Source organism: Hermetia illucens, chromosome 5 (assembly GCF_905115235.1).
Source record: "Hermetia illucens chromosome 5, iHerIll2.2.curated.20191125, whole genome shotgun sequence".
In the NCBI taxonomy this organism is placed as follows: Eukaryota; Metazoa; Arthropoda; class Insecta; order Diptera; family Stratiomyidae; genus Hermetia; species Hermetia illucens.
The window spans coordinates 81,126,845-81,144,743 of NC_051853.1; the positions used below are offsets into that span (position 1 = coordinate 81,126,845).

Below are 17,899 nucleotides of genomic sequence, written 5' to 3' on the forward strand. Positions count from 1 at the left end.
TGTTGATAATGCCGCCCGACTATAGAATGGTGCGACCCCTCCATTTTTGTCGCAGACATTTTTCTGGTGCCAATGAAATGGCATATATCACCGCCTGGAATATGGTCGTCATTTTTCCGAGGGGTCGGACCAATTCTATAATCGGAGTCTCCGAGAACACTCCTGCGCCCGATCCACCCTCCATGACTGGCTCGTCGGTCAAGATTATTAAGTCTGTAATCTGAAAAGACTCATGGCCATTTGTCGACCATTCTTCTGTTTCGGTGATTAAGACAGTGTATGTCTTTTCTAAGACGAATCTGTAAACCATATGATCGGTCACAGTCAGCGCTACCGGATGTTTGTCAAGGAATTTCCAGATAGACGCATGACCGTGTGATTGGGCGCCTTTCCACGCCCCAATGGTATCGAGCGTCATTGGCTGCTTTCCGTTTCACCTCCAAGTGAATGGGGGGTAAATTTAGGATAGCTTCAAGTGCCGCAGTCGCCGTAGTACTCATTGCTCCAGTAATACTTAGGAATCTGCGTTAGCAGCTTCCTGCTGTTAGTAAAGTTCAGTCAATGCATACATCAAAATGGTTTTTATTATGGATGTATACTTCCAGTATATCCGTTTTGGTAAAAGTCCCCAAGTCTTACCTATCGCATTCCTACAGCACCAGAGCAATCTGCAGGATTTCTGATATTTTTCCTGGATATGATGCTTCCACGTTAACTTGGAGTCGAAATGTACTCCTAAGTACTCAACTGTTTGTGTGAGCTGGATTTTCGCCCCACCTGACGTACCTACTGAATATAATTAGTCCAGTCTTCCCAGCGTTCACAGTGAGTTCATTGCGGAGGCTACAACTGTGGATTTTATGCAGAGTTGCATTCAAGCGGTCACGTACTTTGTCCGAAAACTTGCCGGTATTTATTACGGCTAGGTCGTCTGCAAATGCTTGGGCGAAGACTTTTTTGTCCTCCAGGAGCCACAGCAGGGTATCCATTACCCTGCGAGCAGCCCCTAAGACATCCTGCTTCAATACTTTTCTGGCCGACCGATATGTGGATTTTTCTCCACTCTAGCATGAACTGATTAGCTTAGGAATGTGTGCATCCCTTATGAACCGATCTACTAGTCTTTCTAGTCCTTTTAGCAGAAAGGATGTTAGACTGATTGGTCAGAAAATTTGTGCGCCTGTGTAGGTGGGTTTCCCTGGTTTGGGAATGAATAACACCTTTACATCACGCTTAGAACTTAGTTACACTCACAATGGACCAGATGGCGTTAGCTCGTCCGGCATCAAGTCTACTCTGAGAAATTGCAGGGGTTTTCGCAGACGAATAGAGAAGGTTGTATTCCTGCCTGATGTTTTGCGGGCACTCAAATTGCCAGAAACCGGCATTGACACTCGGAGTTCACTTTATTTCACGGTTGATAATACCGCCATAAGAATAAGCCATTTTGGTCACAACGTCCCTGCTTTAAAAGGATCGATGCCTTTACTGGCTACTAACTTCAATGAGATTTAATTATCGAAAACTGCTCGCAACAGAAACCATATTGGGGACGATATAGCAAAGCATATGAAACGTTATTTGCAAAGAGTGAGAAAGTTAGTATCTTATCTTGAACTACAGAATCTAATCGGTTTTTTCCTCAAGCGTTTTAGTTTTTTGACACAGAGCCTCGTAATCAAAGTTACTCCCCAGTTACATAATTATTACTGAAACCTGGTCTCTACTGAGATAAATTTGATTTATAGGGAAATTCCGTCAAGGGAACGATTGGAGATGCCAAGTTTCTGAATATTCACTTACAGTACGTTGCAGTAATTTAGTGAATGAAATTTATTAAAAACTTTAATCATAGTTTCCAGTTTAATGAGTAGATGAGATTAGCTGCCTGGAACACCCCTTTCCTACATTTTGAGCTTACAGAGAGGTTTACAACGCCAATCATTTCTATTCAGTACCGACTTTGCCATGAGGCGTTTGGCATGATGTGAAAAATCGTTTTCCTTTTGACAAGCAAACCCCAATTCCAGACGGTGAGCTTGATATCTTTAAACGTTTCAATATAACGTGAACGCCTCACACTTTCTTCCCAACACATCCTCTCTCCGTCGATGCAACATTAACTTTGTCCAGATCTCGTCTCCGCCGAAAAATAAAATATTTACGAATCCCGGCTTGTCCGACCGAGCACAATCGACGGATTGTTTACATAAACGTAAATAAAGCGCCGCAAAATTCGATTGTTTATGATTGAAATTAATAAACATTGCGATAGCAATATATTTGTTGACTATCCGGCATATTATGCTGGTCAATCGATAAAAGATACGGCAACGGAGCTCAAGCAACTCATTCGGAGTCGAGGTAATGCGAGTAGAGTCATCAGGACATTCTAAAAATAGCTCGCGACCAGAGACATGCACGTAATGTTTGTACCATGCACCTACATCAAGCTTTCCGACGGAAGATCCAATTATAAAGGCCGGAAATTGGCTTTGGGGCGAGCTGAAAATTGATTTGCCACATTAAGGATTGGACTGTGTTGCCGGATCAGGATCTGTTTGAACGTTGACCTTCGATTGTGCGAAGGCGCCCCGGCGACTGGTCTTAAACTACGACTTACCGTACATCCGTATTTCAGCGCAATTCCTTGTAACGTGTCCGTTTTCTCGATTTCGTGCCTGATCAGCACCTCGTCGTTTCTCACGTGATTACAGGTGCTCCCGTATTTCTTCAGAGATCTGGCCGACTCGCGGATGGACTGCTTCTCGTTGAACATGTAATCGTCATCCATTTCGGTTACGATTGCTGTGAACTGAACGTAAGAAAAAACACAATTTTAGATTCTACACCGTACGAATGTTACGCGTAACACACGAAAATTGTAGGTCGATTGGAATCTGCGGGCAACAACTCGCAGCGAAACAAGGGAAAAGTTGCAAATGACGAGGTGAAAAGAATCAACTTTCCACTGTCACTGTTCTCACTTGACAGCTGATTCTCGTGACTGCATCTGCGCGAAAATATTTCCCCTCGATGTAAATGTCAGGTAGATGGGAAATTTTACCAGTTACTCGGTTGGGTTTTATTTGGGAAATAAGCAAGCGATAAGGTAGCAAAATTGGGGAATTGAAATAAAACGTTTTGTAATTGCTTTATCAGAAAAGATATCGAATCGGAGACAGTTGGTACGAACTTGAGGAATTCCAAATCAGATACACGATATAAAAAGTTTTCACCGAAGCGTGAATTAGAACCAGTACCTGAGGTAGGTGTTAATCTTGACTAATCGAAAGAAAGCTTTCACCTCAAATGTTTATTGTAAACAACCGCGCTTCCAACAAATTTCTTTTCATGGAAATGATTGTGGGTATCTACGATTCGTAAAAGCAGCTCACCCAAGAAAACATTTTAGTAAATGGCAAAGGGTGATTTTCGAAGGACGACTACTAATTACCGAGTTCTTCGAAAATGATGCTTTATCATCTCCCAAAATATTTTCAAGCGTAAAACTTATATTTGGATATATGGATCTCGCGAAAGACTGAAGTAGCTGAACATGATATTGGGTGTTAACATGAAACTAGCGTTAACAAATTTGGGATCAAACATGTTGTAGCGATACTGAAATTGCATATGAATTCTGGCAATTCGGTTTACGCGCAGTTATTATTTTTGGAAATGACTTGCCATGATTACGATAACTCGATAAAAGTTCTTCTGAAATCAGAATTTCAAAAAATGGTCGTTACTATATGGTATTGTCTAGTCGCTAAACGCCCCGAATGCCTTGTGAGCTGGGGGCTAAGAATGCACTCAAAGCCTTCCTAGCTTGTCGTAAGACGCGACTAAAAGGGATAGAAATTTTTGGGCTAGCAACCTTAAACTTTTGAAACTTTACTGCTATCGAAACGTCAGCAACGCTTCGGATAGGGAGTGATGTCACGATAACGACCTTCGGCTATCGAAAACGGATTATGATTGGTTTCTGGAATGTGCACACTCTCCTCGACATTCGTAGCGAGGGTCCTCAGAATGCTGGATATTCTGGGCTTAAGCGAAGTAAGATGGTGGAACTTTGGAGAGCGGTCCTCTCCAGTGGTAGGAGACGCGAATCCGGTGTCAGATTGTTTCTGACTGGTTTCCGACAGACTTCCGTCCGCAAGATTTCGGCCTGCTATACACCAACGAATGAGAGGATTGGATCTAACGACACTTTGTTCAGACATGTTGTGGGGAAACACGTTCGTGGATTTTTGCAATTTCCGCCGCCTCGTCATTAGTACATGGTACATTGTTCGAGGGTAAAGCCTGCCATAAGGTCAGTTACGTCTCAACTGATCGACACCGTACGAGCAATCAGATCGGCTACTTCCTTATAAGCAGTAGATTTAGGAGCTATCAAGAGAGGCGCTGACATCGGCCTCGAAAGGGATCACCATCTGACAGTTGCTTATGTTGGCTTCCGCTCCCCAACCCGCGATTTCTCGCAGGTTGGGGAGTTGTGGCCCCTTAAGTTCAACATCGACCGCTTGCATCACCTAGTTGCCGCTCGGCAGTGGAAGACCTATCTTGCTGATCGAGCGGCAGATATGCTGATTAAACCGCCTGAGAATATCAATTAGCATTGGGCTGCAGTTGCGCAGTTTTCCCCGGTGCAACATAGTTCCGCAGCCTCTTCCCAAAGGAGCGTCATAAAATCTGGCTGACTATGGAATAGGGGGAACGAATCGATGAACGGAAGGAGTTGAAGTGACAAGAGAAAATTTTCTATTGCACTGGTCAGGGAAGCGGAAGATGCCGTAGATGGCGAGAATTTCAGAACTGTATACCGCATCATGAAGCAGCTTGCATGTGGTGGCAAATCTTTCGATGATCCTGTGAAGAACATCAACGGTCGACGATGGAAAGAACACTTCACCATGGTCTTTAGCCGTATCACATCCGGCGAAGTTCCTCCTCTCGAGGATGAAATGGCTAGCTACCGTAACATGCGGATACGGACGGTTCCTCCAAGAGGAAGAGAAATCATTTCGGGCATCAATGCACTTAAGCGGAATAAAGCCGCTAGGCGCGACGGTCTCCTCGCTGTACCTGCAATTACTGCAGATTTTGTGCTTCCAGTGGGTGGGAGAAGGGGATGATCGTCAAGATCTCAAACGAAGGAAACCCGCTTAGAGTGTGACAATTGGCTGGTTTTCGTTTCGGATCCTCTTGCATTGACCACATCAATACCCAACGGATCATTTTGGAACAGTGCGCGGAGTTTAGAACTTCGGTATACCTGCTCTCTATCGATTTCGAAAAGGCTTTCGACAGCGCCAATAGGGAGTGTATATCGGGAAATGGTACTCTCCCTATCTGTATTAATGGGCAGAGAATGGAAGGCATCGATCAATTTGTATCTATCTAGAGTGGTTTCTGCCAACGATGGCACCGAACTGAATATGACCCGTCACTAGATCCGCTTTCGCTGCATTGTCTCAAATTAGGATATGCAGTTATCTCAACACCAAGGTCAAGTTATTCTATGTTAATGTTCTTTATGTGTTGCTATATCGAAGTGGAAAGTGACCACCACTGTTACTTAAAGGTCCCAAGCCTTCGTCAACGCTTATCTGCGACGTGTCATCAATTTCGAATGAAAAACCCGTGGAAGAGTTGAACAAACGGTGGAAGTTACAGTTGATAGGACATACTAAGAAAGGTCGACAACTCCATTGCTGGGTACGCCATTCATTGGAATCCTCTATCTTAAGATGGCCGACATGGAGGCCGCGTCAGGAGCGCATAGCGTAGAATAGCGGAGGAGGACTGCAAGCGTATTGGGAAGCTGAAGTGCATTTCAGAAAACCGAGAATGAAGGGGTGTAGGCATGCTCGACGTGCCATGCCTCATTAAGGGGTAAATGGCAACTATATATATATGAGCCTGGGTAAATATATAAGTATCTTTATGGAAGAAACCAAGCAGATGATTGCAATAAAGTAGAGTTGGTTTAACTATATGCTAGCGATGTCATTCTTTCAACTTAGGGAATTTTCATAAGTAGTTGGATAGGGTGGAAATTAGCTTACATTTTCCCTTGGTACGGGCTGAAATTTGCATGTAAAGGTTACAAAAGAAGTTTTTGGCATCCGTCAACAAAAAATGTGATAATACTTTTATTATTCGCAAAAAAACATAAATTGGAAAACTTGTAAGCAACCAAAGTTTTAGGCCTACTTTGGAAATTGAGGACGGACGAAAGTTTACCCTTCCCCATGTTAAAAGGAGGAGGTCTTATGTCTTGGGTATTTCGCGAAAGCAAATTCTAGAACTTCAGGTGAGTTATTTAAAATGGTATGGCAAAATAAGCATATTGAAGAATATTATCTGGGCAAATGGACATACAGACAGTTTCTTACTCAAGATGTTAACATAAAATGTGGTTGCCATAAACCCCTATTTGAGGGAATAACACGCCAACTGCAATATGCACAATGAATGACTTAATGGATTCCAGTGCACCGTATAACCCATAATAGAATTGTTGCCCATTTTTAACGTCTGACCTTTCTACTGCCATTTCTGCTCTCTAATCAATACGTTTATGGTGCCCAATGACATCTTAATTTTTTGCTAACCTGATTAGATATTTAGAAAAATTAAAGGCATTGAAGATAGAGGGGTTGTTTAGATTTATGATTTATAATTAACTCCTCCTACAAAGGAATGCAAGATGGCAATGCAATGCTGACCATCTATTTTAGATGCTTATGAAAGCCTACAGAAGCATTGGCACCACTCGTCACTTTGCTTACAAACGCAGAAAATTCCCCCATCTTCGCAACGGAAGAGCAGCAACCTGCACGTGAAGTATCCTGTCAAACGCAGTTGCTACAATCCATTAATAGAGGAGGTGCCCCCGATGTCAATGAATTTTGAACAGAGTAGTGAAAGCTGGGGTCGAACAGAAACCGAGAGAAACAGAGACCGCTTTTGAGATAGTTGTCAGTTGTTTTTGCCCATTCCTAAGGGAGGCGAGTCCCTGGGTAAATAGGCCAATGTGCTTACTGAGCGGGTTATTTACATACATATGTCTAGTAGACTATTCCATACCAGTGCAGGTTCAGAGTACCATGGTTCACCGTAATCGCCATCAGCATGACTATGGACTCTATCAGAGATATCATCGAAGAAGAATGAGGGAGTAGCAGTATCAGGGGTATTTTGCAAACACCGAATTTGATGTAAAAAACCCTTTAGCTCAGTTTTCCGACATCACATAATAGGAGCTCTGCATGAAATAAACCTTCCGTTCTATCTGATGGGAATAGTTAATAGTAGATTCCCTCGTAGAGAGTTATATTACGATACAAGTGAGGGCACGACGAGCTGCAGCACAAGCATTGTTGTGAAATATTATGTATGACAGCGTGTTGTGCGACCAAGGGCTAGGAAGTAGAAGTCTACAGCACGGAGGCAGTGCTTATCGGCAGGTGAAGGAAGAAAGAAGTTCTCATAATTAAAGTAGGAGAATGTCTAATCTTACCCAAACTTTCAATAAAATATCTTGTAATAGTAATAGGTGAAAGACTGTTATTCATCATCATTATGCCAAACATCGGAGGATCAAAGCAATCAAGAAGTTTACTGTTAGTTTAAAGTAATTACCTCAATATTGTTATGTGTGGCACCTGTTTGGCAGAAGCAGTTGAGAGAAAGTTTCACTAAAGCAGCTACAGGACGACATCGGAAGACACAGTTTGTTTAGTGGCAGGGGGGATACTATTGATTACAGATCCTTACGTCGACGATTTTGTGAGGAGCACCGCCTATTGGAGCGTCCCGTCACCTTGAATATCTGACGGAGGAGGTGCAATTCAATACAGAAAGGAAGGTGAACCTACTGATTGATCCCAAACATCGAGCGTTGGTTGGCGAATCAGATTATCTTCCCACGCCGCTCATCACTAGGTACGACAGGGTAGTAATTGCTTCTGAACGGGACACAGATTGAAAAAAAAAGTAGAACAGGATATGATAATTGGCCTGTTTGTGAAACGTGCACGCATGTATGGGGGGAACCAAAGCACGTTTTGTTTCATTCTCGAAAATTTATGGGAGAAAAATTGCATTAGGCGTTAAGTGAGGTCAACAACAACAGGTTAAGGTCAACACCAAAAATTTTAGAATCGGAGGAAGTGTGGAATAAAGTGAATAGCTGCATTTAGATGAACTGATTAAGACAGAACCAAGAAAAAAGGTTAGATACTAAGGGAGGGGTATCCAAAAATAGGGGGCGAGGTTTATGGCCTTTTGGATGTCCGATGGTGGGGCAATATTGAGGGGAAGTTGAACTTTTAGTGTTGTTATCTGACTATTGAAGTAACGTCTTATTACTTTATATATTCCTCAGGGACTTGGGTTCTTGGTAGATAAAGTTGCAAGCTTCCAGCCACGTTCAAACGGAGAATTCCCCTACCTTACGAAACGTGACATCAAAACCGTTTGATTGTGGATAAAATCCGATACCACAGATTGCGGTGGGCAAGTCATCTAATCGGCATGGTTGAAGATGATGCGACCCAGAAAATTTCTAGGGGCAGTATCTACGGCAGAAAAAGTCGGAAACCGGAAGCTCGGTGCTTCAGGTGTGAAAGGTTTTGTTTGTTTCCTATGTAAGGATATTTGAGTGCAGAATTATCCTATTTGTACGAAGCTAATAATATATTTGTTTAGGATCTCATTTTAGTGTGATGTTGATATTTAGTATTTTGGGTTGCAGTAAATTTACACGGAAAAGACAACTTTGAGCTAATCCCACTTTGTCAGAAATAGTACGATGTTGACCAAAATTGTGGGTATCATGCTTCATATTATATTCTATATTGCGCCAAATTTTTATAACTCTAGGATTAGGAAGGGTTTTTAATCAATTTCCCAAAAACATAGTAATACACTATTGTTAACTTAACTGAGTAGATGTCGATATGGAGAGTATTTTGAGGCCTGAGCACCGTATAGTGGCAGCTTTATGACTTTTTCAGATTTTTCGGGTGGGTAGTCTCTGCGAATGGGTCGGTTAAAGAAATCATCAGTTTCGACCCTCCGCACTTCCTGCCTTTCCTATGAACTTCAAAACTAATATTGGCTTTAAAAAGCACCAATTGATACCTTTCATTTGATAGGGGGGGGCCCTTAAATTCAAGATGTCACTTACTGGAGTCGTGACCGTTCAGAGTTTCCATCTTCTCACCAAAATTTCGGGTAAATCGGTATAGCCCTTTCTGAGAAAAGTGCATGTGACAGACAGACAGACGGATACACAGACAGATATTGAACCGATTTTAATAAGCTTTTGTTTTAACCTTAAAATCTTATTAAGGCAGCCCCAGACACTATCTGGATTGTTGATGATAACGACGATCTTTTAGGCTTCAGTAAAGGAACCTATATCATACAATAGACATGTAGCAATTAGGCTGATTGATTTTGGGGCATTATATGTAAAAGGCCCCTCTTACATAAGAGTATTTACCTGTACGTCGGTTCCATTTGTACATGCATATGTAGCTCACAGTGTAAGTCAGACTACTTTCTTTAATGGTACTGACAATCTACGATGTTTTAGGCTGCAGGCAATTTACGTGAAAGGAACAATTTTAACTGATTATAACTATAACTAATCAGGACTTTGCATTTGATATCCAACAACTTAAAGTCGAAGAGTTAAAAGGGAAGATATTAGTGAAAATGGTCGGTAAGGTGAGCTTTCCTGAAATGTTGTTGCACCATATAATCTCATCATCAATAATCATCATTAACATCAACGAGTCTGAAAGATTACCGATTGAAAGTGATGATTTACGTATTCGCATTATTCGTCTGTTTTATGGATATGGATCCTTGTGAAGCGTAACGAGCAAAATAAATTATAGTGAAACATTACCCTCCGAATTTTAACAATATAATTGTGGCAAATCTATCAAATCTTTAGACCTAAATTATTTTCTAGGTAGAGCAACACCATAGTTCCACACACTTGGACTTGGTTTTCATCTAACAGCAAGATTAGGGTAAACAACTCAATTCGATCTGGCCAGATGGTTATATCCTGGACTCGATACCAACTGTTGAATTCCTGGGTGAATAAACGTGACTCCATTAATTATACGATTTCTAATGGAAAGGCATTGCACAATTTCTGCAAGCTAGGTGTGTTACTAAGAAATATCTCCTTGTCTAGTAGAAACGGTTTACCTTAATTAGTTTTAAATGGCAATCCCAGTCTGGCTGTTTCAAGATTTTCAGCTGATACTGTGCATGTTTTTTTATTTATTTTTTCAACAGTTTCCTAGATTTCACAAAAAGTATGCTATCTTTAGTTTACTTGAAGAATTACTGACACGGGAACATGTAAAAATACAAATTATGTAAATTTATCAACAAATCCGTCTTGAATCTCCGGTTGTTTATCATCTTATCTGATAGTGTGCATCTAGAAATGTAAGTGTTGATAATTTCTGTTTACTACAAAGAAAAAAGATGCAGCCTAACGATAACATGAAAGTCATACTCAGATTGTGGTTAATTAAGTACTTTGTATTTCAAAGCTTTAATTCTACTTTTATCTTAGCACTATAAATTACTAAATGTTGAATTAAATACACATGAAAGTGAGTAATTGCCCGCCGTTATAGCGACAGTTAGTAGGGCGATAAGCACTTAGCATGTTTATGTGAATCAGTTTCGCTGGCAATTCAAATTGAGTAGAAAGTTCTGTCGCGCCCATATCAGTTACAAAATCGAACTCATGTCATATTCTGGTAAAAACAGATATTCGGCAAAAGATACACAAACAGATAATTTCACAAGGAACATTTATCTCGAACTGTGAAGTGTACGCCTCGTGACAAATGATAGAAACAAATTTTTACGTTTTGAGTGTCACAAAATGGTAAAACATTCTTAAAAGTTAATTTTGAGCATGATTAACACATAAGAATGCATTGACAAAATACGTATAAGTATAGCACTATATGTATTTATGTATACTGTTGCCCTAAACACGTATTTAGGTAATACTGCTCAACTTCTAAGAATGAAAATTCATCGCGGTTCCCCCCCTTCCAGAAAGTTGTGGAAGCTCAGAATTGGTATTTTTCATATCATCACGGTAAAGTTTGAATTTTCAAAGTTACCCCCGAGCGAGAGGGGGCAGATCCACAAACTTTCCGAAGCCGGGTTTTTTTAGACATCAGGTGAGGTATTGGAGGGTTAGAAAGACGCCACCTAGATTTGGGAACCATTCTTAGAGACTATCCTTTCGAAAAACCTGAAAAATCATGATGACGCCCTGTATCTTATCTCGACCTCAAAATAAATGCCCCACCATAACGGTAGCTCATTATTTTAGAAAGTTTGGTGCGAATCTTATTATTATTAACTAAGTTACACTTTCCGCGTAAATTTACACCACAGTAAGGCATCGTATGTAAATACATAGAATGCCAATGTCATATTGAAGTAAATAGCCTGACATACTCAATATACATATTCCCAGAGTTCAATCTCCCCCTGCCAGGAACGGAACCAACAGTTGGAGTATCCGTAGCATTGGCTAAGGCTGTCTTCAAAAACTAGGAATAAGCTTCCCACAATGACAGATGGCAGAGCCTAAATGCTGCTAAACACACTAAACTTTTGTTGTCAGAACCAAACATGCATACTGTAAAGTTTATCCTGTCGAAAAGTATTGTGAATGCCTACAACAGGCCATAATTCACTAGCTGGACATATGTTTTGAATAGGAATTATTCAATATGAGGAGGGACAGCTTCCTGTAATGAGGAAGCGGGATCCACGGAGCATTTTCTATGTGAATGCCCCGCCTATGGAGGGTTCTCCAGTTGCAACGGGTAGCATTATATACGCTAACGGAAATTCTGGGATACATTAATGAATCCGGGATATTCCGTTAGATGGGGGAGTCGAGTACAATGGGTCTGAGTGTTCGGAGACTATAGCATCTCCCCCAGCACAAATAAACACACACATCAAACACCCAAATATTTTTAGTACATCCTTAAAAAAGTATACAAATCTTTTCATAGTTGAAGTACCGAGCCTCCAGTCGTAATGTCTTAATGAGTTGGGCTATTATCCTAGGTCATCCTAGGTCGTTGCAGATGAACTAAAGGAGAGAGCTATCCCAACACGAAAGTTGATAAAATTGACTATGGAAGTCTGCCTGCAAATACTGAAGTATCCGTCGACACGTGCGTGCATGCCTCTCGGGTTCGTAGATATGGGGGCCCCTTTTGGTTAAAAATACACGTGTAGCTTTGTAAAATGCCGCGTGAGGGATTGAAGGATCCAACTCCATCTCCCCATTCCTGAGCCTGGTTTGCACAGAGGCCTACAGAACGCGTGTCCACGGGACACTTCAGAGGACTTTCGATATTTATGAGCCGACTTTCACCGTCAGTTTCGCTAACTGTGATGTTTTTGGGATAGCCCCCCCCCCTGCCAGGTCGACTCTGGCTAACTCGGATGGTGTTTTGATCATTGCGAAGTTCATTTAGTCATTGCAGAGTTTTCGAGTTCTTATCGGTTAATTTTTGTTGGAATGTATCTTAAAATTGAAATATATAAAATTAAAATCCATTAGGTAACAGTATGTTGATTCTGCACCGTGTCTTCTCGGCCGCAACCTCTCCAATATCTGATTATTTAACTATTATAGCTAGCAACAAAAGAAGTTGGTTTAAAGGTGGATGGAGGGAAAGGAAATTTTTGAATCAAATACGGTACAGGGCTTCACTAAAATAAAATCGAACTATCTATCAATTGATCCCAAACTAATAAAGTTTTTGGTGACCAACATGGAAGGGTGGCATACCACCTTATCAGTGCCCTAATTTGAGGGTACCAATACCTTAGAGCCTATCAATATACGGAGAGGCATCTTTCAGGGAGATTCGTTGAGTCCCCATTGGTTTTGCGTGGCAATGAATTTCCTTCCATGGCTACTGAATGATGCTAGAGGGCATGGTTTTGCAATGAAATATGACCTACGTGCTAAGTACGAGCTGTCACCCTTGATGTACTTAGATGATATCAAGCTGTATGCTGATACAGAGGACCATCTTGAAAGTCTGTTCCGAATTCCTGCGACCTATGAAGTTTTTGCTTAAATCGAATTTCTCGAGGAAAAATAAAATAAGCGCATTCCACGAGTGCACTATCCCTTTACGGGTTTGCGCATTCGGGATATTGCCGTGGATGAAGACCTATCTGTCCAGCGGCGGATATGGACTATTACGTATGCCAAAATTTAGAATGCATCACCCAAACTCTGCCGTGGAGCGGATGAACCTCTATTTTGTGGCATTGGAGGCACTTAATTTGAAGGATCGAGCTTTCAATCTTGACTCGGATGAAGTTAGATCATGAACGGATCGATGAATGGACATTGAAGAAACTGCACGCTAAACATGTGAATTGCCTCTGGCAGCCATGTGTCGATTTGATTTTATTGAACAGATGGCTGTGTGCTGGGGAGCTCTTTGTTGTGCCGTTCAGAACGGCGTGGTAGTCACCCGATTTTATGAAAAGCTCATCGGGTGGAGAACGGCTAGGGCAATACAGGAGCAGGCATACAGCTTGTATGTAGCAGGCTTCATCACGAGAACATGTCTGGTTGACCGATATGAGCAGCAAGCAGTATTCGATAGTTCTCCTTACAGCATATATTCGACAACTTCTAACTGATCCCCACACACCACACAACGAGCTTCATGGTTTTTCTTGATGTCCTGGGAAACTCACACAGTCTGGTTCAAATCATGCAGAAGTCCACCATTCTGCAGACGTGTAAGTGTGTCTTCGACGGATTCTCCCATTAACCTACTATCGGCTAACATCACCAAAGCCCCTCTAAATTTTAAGTTGGTAGGATCGTCCGAGACTAAATGCTTGGCACTTAGTGCTAGTATTAAAAAAAGCCGGCATCGACGAGATTGTGATTATTTGGAAATAATAATAGTTATAATCGTTGGCGCGACAACCTAATTATGATAGATCAGGGCGTTGAAGCGTGTTGGAGCACTTTATTCAAGACCGTAACGATACACTACAGGAGAAAATGTGGCCAGCATTGCGCTGTCCCGAGATTATTACCCTGATTTAACTTAGGTACTACGCCACAGCTGAGTCAACTGGTATGCGACATCCAGTCACGATAACAAATCCTTCCTCCAAAATAACAAGCGAGATTTAGATCGCGACCTTCCGCTCCGACTGGCCAGCGCTCTAACCCATGAGCCAGGTGGACTAAAACGATGAATACTAAATGAAAATGTTGTGACTATCTTTTTAACTGCTGTGGAATTCGCGATCATCCACTGCATGTCGACACTCACTTCTAATGAGATGAACTAAGGTGCTGCTATAAGTATTCATGCAGCCGAATGGGATTTGAATTGATGCCAGTAAGTGAAAATATTTGTAAAAAAAACCGAGGTTGTTAGAGCCGCATTTTCTCGGGATATATATCCAACGTGATGAAAAGAAAAAGATAGCCCTTCATTTAATATGCAGCTGTCTAGCTTCCTCAAACCTCAAACGAAGACGAACGAGGACTAGGTATTTCATATTCTCTGCTTTTGTGAGATATCGTCAGATTCGCGAAGGCCTGTGAGTATTGTAGATAGGAATTCGTCTGAACAAACTTTCCAGCGTACTACAATCAGTCTAATATAAGAGGCCTGGCCGGTTAAAACTGTGTCTCCCAGTTAATTGACTTGAATAAATGTAGGTGATAGCAAATCTGTAGAATCAACTTTGGTTGTTTCTTCGACTATCCCAGTTTTACAATTCACATAATCTTTGGCGCAACAGTTAACATTGAATCAGGGCCTTGCAGTGTGTTAGACCACTTCATTCAAGATCGTAACGGAAGACTACAGCACACTGTGGGAGGCAATGTGGTCAGCATTGCGCTCGCCCGATATTACTACCCTGATTTGACTCAGGTACTCATTCATAGCTGAGTCGACTGGTATTTGATGTCAAATCACGATACAAATCTCACTGCCACCAGTGAAATTTGAATCGCGGCCTTTCGTAGGACAGCCTTGTCCTCTAACCGCTCAGCTATCCCGACACTAATTTACATATTAGTTTTCGATTTTTCGCAAATAATTCATGCACTTTCTCCTTTATTCAAGAAGATATTGTTGCTAATCTTGGAGTATTCATACTTAGTAGTTTGACTCAAGCTTTGCACGTAATCCCGCAACTGGATTGTTTCATTATCATCAACGAGAATATGCACTCGGCAGGCATGCGCAACCATTAGGACCGGACACATTACCGCCAGTAGTAGTAGGTAATTAATGCAGAACCGGGGACAGCAATGTCTCTTTGCATATGGCCGCAAAGGCCCGGAAATGTAGGGACTCGTGGAAGGCCATCCCTAACATCAACGTTCATTATATATGTTTAGGAAGCATGACTACTATTTTTTTGGTTTGGGATATGAGGGATCCTAAGTTCACGTCCACTTGATGTTGAATCGGACCAAATGGAGAGCAACTTACTCCCACGTTTTTTTTTCGGTCACGCTGCTCCCAGGGCAAAGGTGAGGCAGCGTCGGATGACTCTGCCCTAGACGGAACCGTCAGTCTTTTTTCATAGCTACTAAGTTCCTTGTCTATTATTCCAAGGCACGTAATCCTTAAATCTAATTCAGTGACATCACATCAGAGAAGCAGATTAGTTCACTTGTTTCGTACTAGCGGTCGCCGCCATTCCATCAAGTCATCCACTAGTCGAACGAAACCAAAGACATTGCGACCCTTGCACGTAACAACAAAAACAAAAATGCAGGTGGCACTAGCCTGCTTGCGAACGTTACAGTGCGCTTTTTCAGCCTTGTAAACCTATGCACATTGCAATTTCACTATTGCCAGTATCGATCCGTTATGGAGAAGTACACTTAACTGCATGCTATCATACAAAAGTATGCTATGTACTTTGACTCATCATCACTTTCGAAAGCATATAATATAATAATATATGATATTTATTAGATGGGATTTAGTGTTGCCAGAAATTTTAAAGTTATGGAGTTTACGGTGGAAATTTTAAAGTTAATTAGATCATTTGAAATAATATTCATATTTAAAAGGTATTAATTTTAATTAATGTGGAGTCGGAATGGAATACAGGAAATCAGAAAGGGATAATGAAAAAGTTATGTTATGTTAGTAGGAAAAAGGGAAGTCCTATATACAATCCAATGAATCTCTCTAACAGCTCGGTAAAGGACACTACAATTATGTCGAAAAAATAAATTTTCCTTGGAAAAAGTAATTGGAATTTTATTTTGAACGTAATAAATTAAGATATACTTTGAGGAAAAGCATTAGAGAACGTTCTTGAAAGCCTAATGACTCGGTTTTATTGAAAACTGTAAAACTAGTATACATTTCTGATTGTTATTATTGCAGCTGTTTTGAAATCTGGAAACCTATTGTTTCCGCTTTTAAACCTGATCCTGATCCTCCAATTTTTTCTCACAACTGCAGGATGTTATGCCTGTGAAATCTCGATATTTTTACAGTACATATTATACAAGTTTTTCATCATAATCAGTGAAAACTTTCTTATCAAAGTTTCAAAAATATGTATATACTGTGTTTGTAGGAATTTCTCAAGTTCGAGCGGAAAAAAATTGCTGTATGAAATTCTGTAAATGGCAGATTGCTGTGTAGTGCAACATATAGTTATCAGTTAGTTATAGGGAGGTCGGCCAGTGCTACATTCTCAGTGTTAAACTAGCGTCGCTTAAAGATAAGGAACGTGAATGTTGTTGAACATTTTTTGCTCGATAAGGAGCAAAATCATTCAAATAATCCAGAAATGAGCATTGCAGAGGAGCTTCTTTGTTTATTTTTCCCACACAAGCCTTTTTTCTAGCATTTCCTGGTGCCAAAAATATCTGCCAGGAGAAATTTTGTATGTATCTTTTGTTGAGGAAGTTTCATTGAGTAAAAGATAGCGACATATTTTTAGTTTGTCACTCAAGCTCAAAGAGTGGGCGTTGTTCAGTTGTGTACGTGTATAGTATTTAAAAAATAGATGCGTCAAGAGAGCCCTACCGTTTGTAAAGCAGGTATTAGGCCTCAATTTATTGTTTGAATTTTAATTTTTAATTTACCCAAATTTAAGTGGAAAAGACCTTTTCCACTTTATAGACAATACTATTTTATTTGCCATATATGCATGTACTATACTATGCGAATACTGGCATTTAGGGATGAGAAACTCCTTTCGTCCATGTTTTGAATAAGAGCTTACAATCTGCTGCGAGTACTGTGGAAAGGAGCCTCTGGCACGCGAGATGCACAATAGTACACGTGGTTGAGAGATACACCATATAATAACACCGCCGTAGGTCCTAGGCCCGGTTGTGAAAGGAGTAGGAAGATAGCTTCAATTTGAATGCCGTAGACCATCGCAACGTCTCAGCCTGATAGTTGGAGAAAGAGCAAGAAGTAACCACCACATCTGGCAGTTAGGTATAAAATGCAAATCTATTAAATGGGAAGAACGGGAAATTTAGGGTCGTGTGCGGATAACATGCTGGAGTCGTTTGACTGGGTCGGGTTCTCGATAAGGCCAGCGGCATCGAAACCTCTAATCGTGGGTTGGTCTGGCGTCTAGGCGCCATAATGACCAGGAACATGGCCCCGACCGATGCAGCTCTTCTACCACAATCTGTGTCAACTTAACAGGTTCGTGTAGGCAGTCGATGAATTGGACCGAAAAAATGTACCTTTTTATCATCCGCTCCAACTAAGAAATAACAAGGGCGGGGCAGCTACAATCTCTTACAGTCCCTTGTTGC

General features: G+C 41.1%; 1 protein-coding gene across 2 annotated transcripts in view; it reads right to left on the reverse strand.

Annotated features, from left to right (window-relative positions):
• Positions 1-17,899, reverse strand: part of LOC119657457 (lysM and putative peptidoglycan-binding domain-containing protein 1) — a 67,620-nt gene that overhangs the window by 15,974 nt on the left and 33,747 nt on the right. The window contains exons 1-2 of one of the 2 annotated variants that reach the window (XM_038064373.1): positions 2,878-2,998; positions 2,624-2,815 (exon numbers count right to left, since the gene is read on the reverse strand). In XM_038064373.1, coding sequence (XP_037920301.1) covers positions 2,624-2,794 — 171 coding nt within the window. In that variant the 5' untranslated portion in view covers positions 2,795-2,815; positions 2,878-2,998. Of the gene's footprint in view, positions 1-2,623; positions 2,816-2,877; positions 2,999-17,899 lie in introns of those variants that run through there. The other variant, XM_038064372.1, reaches the window with a different exon arrangement.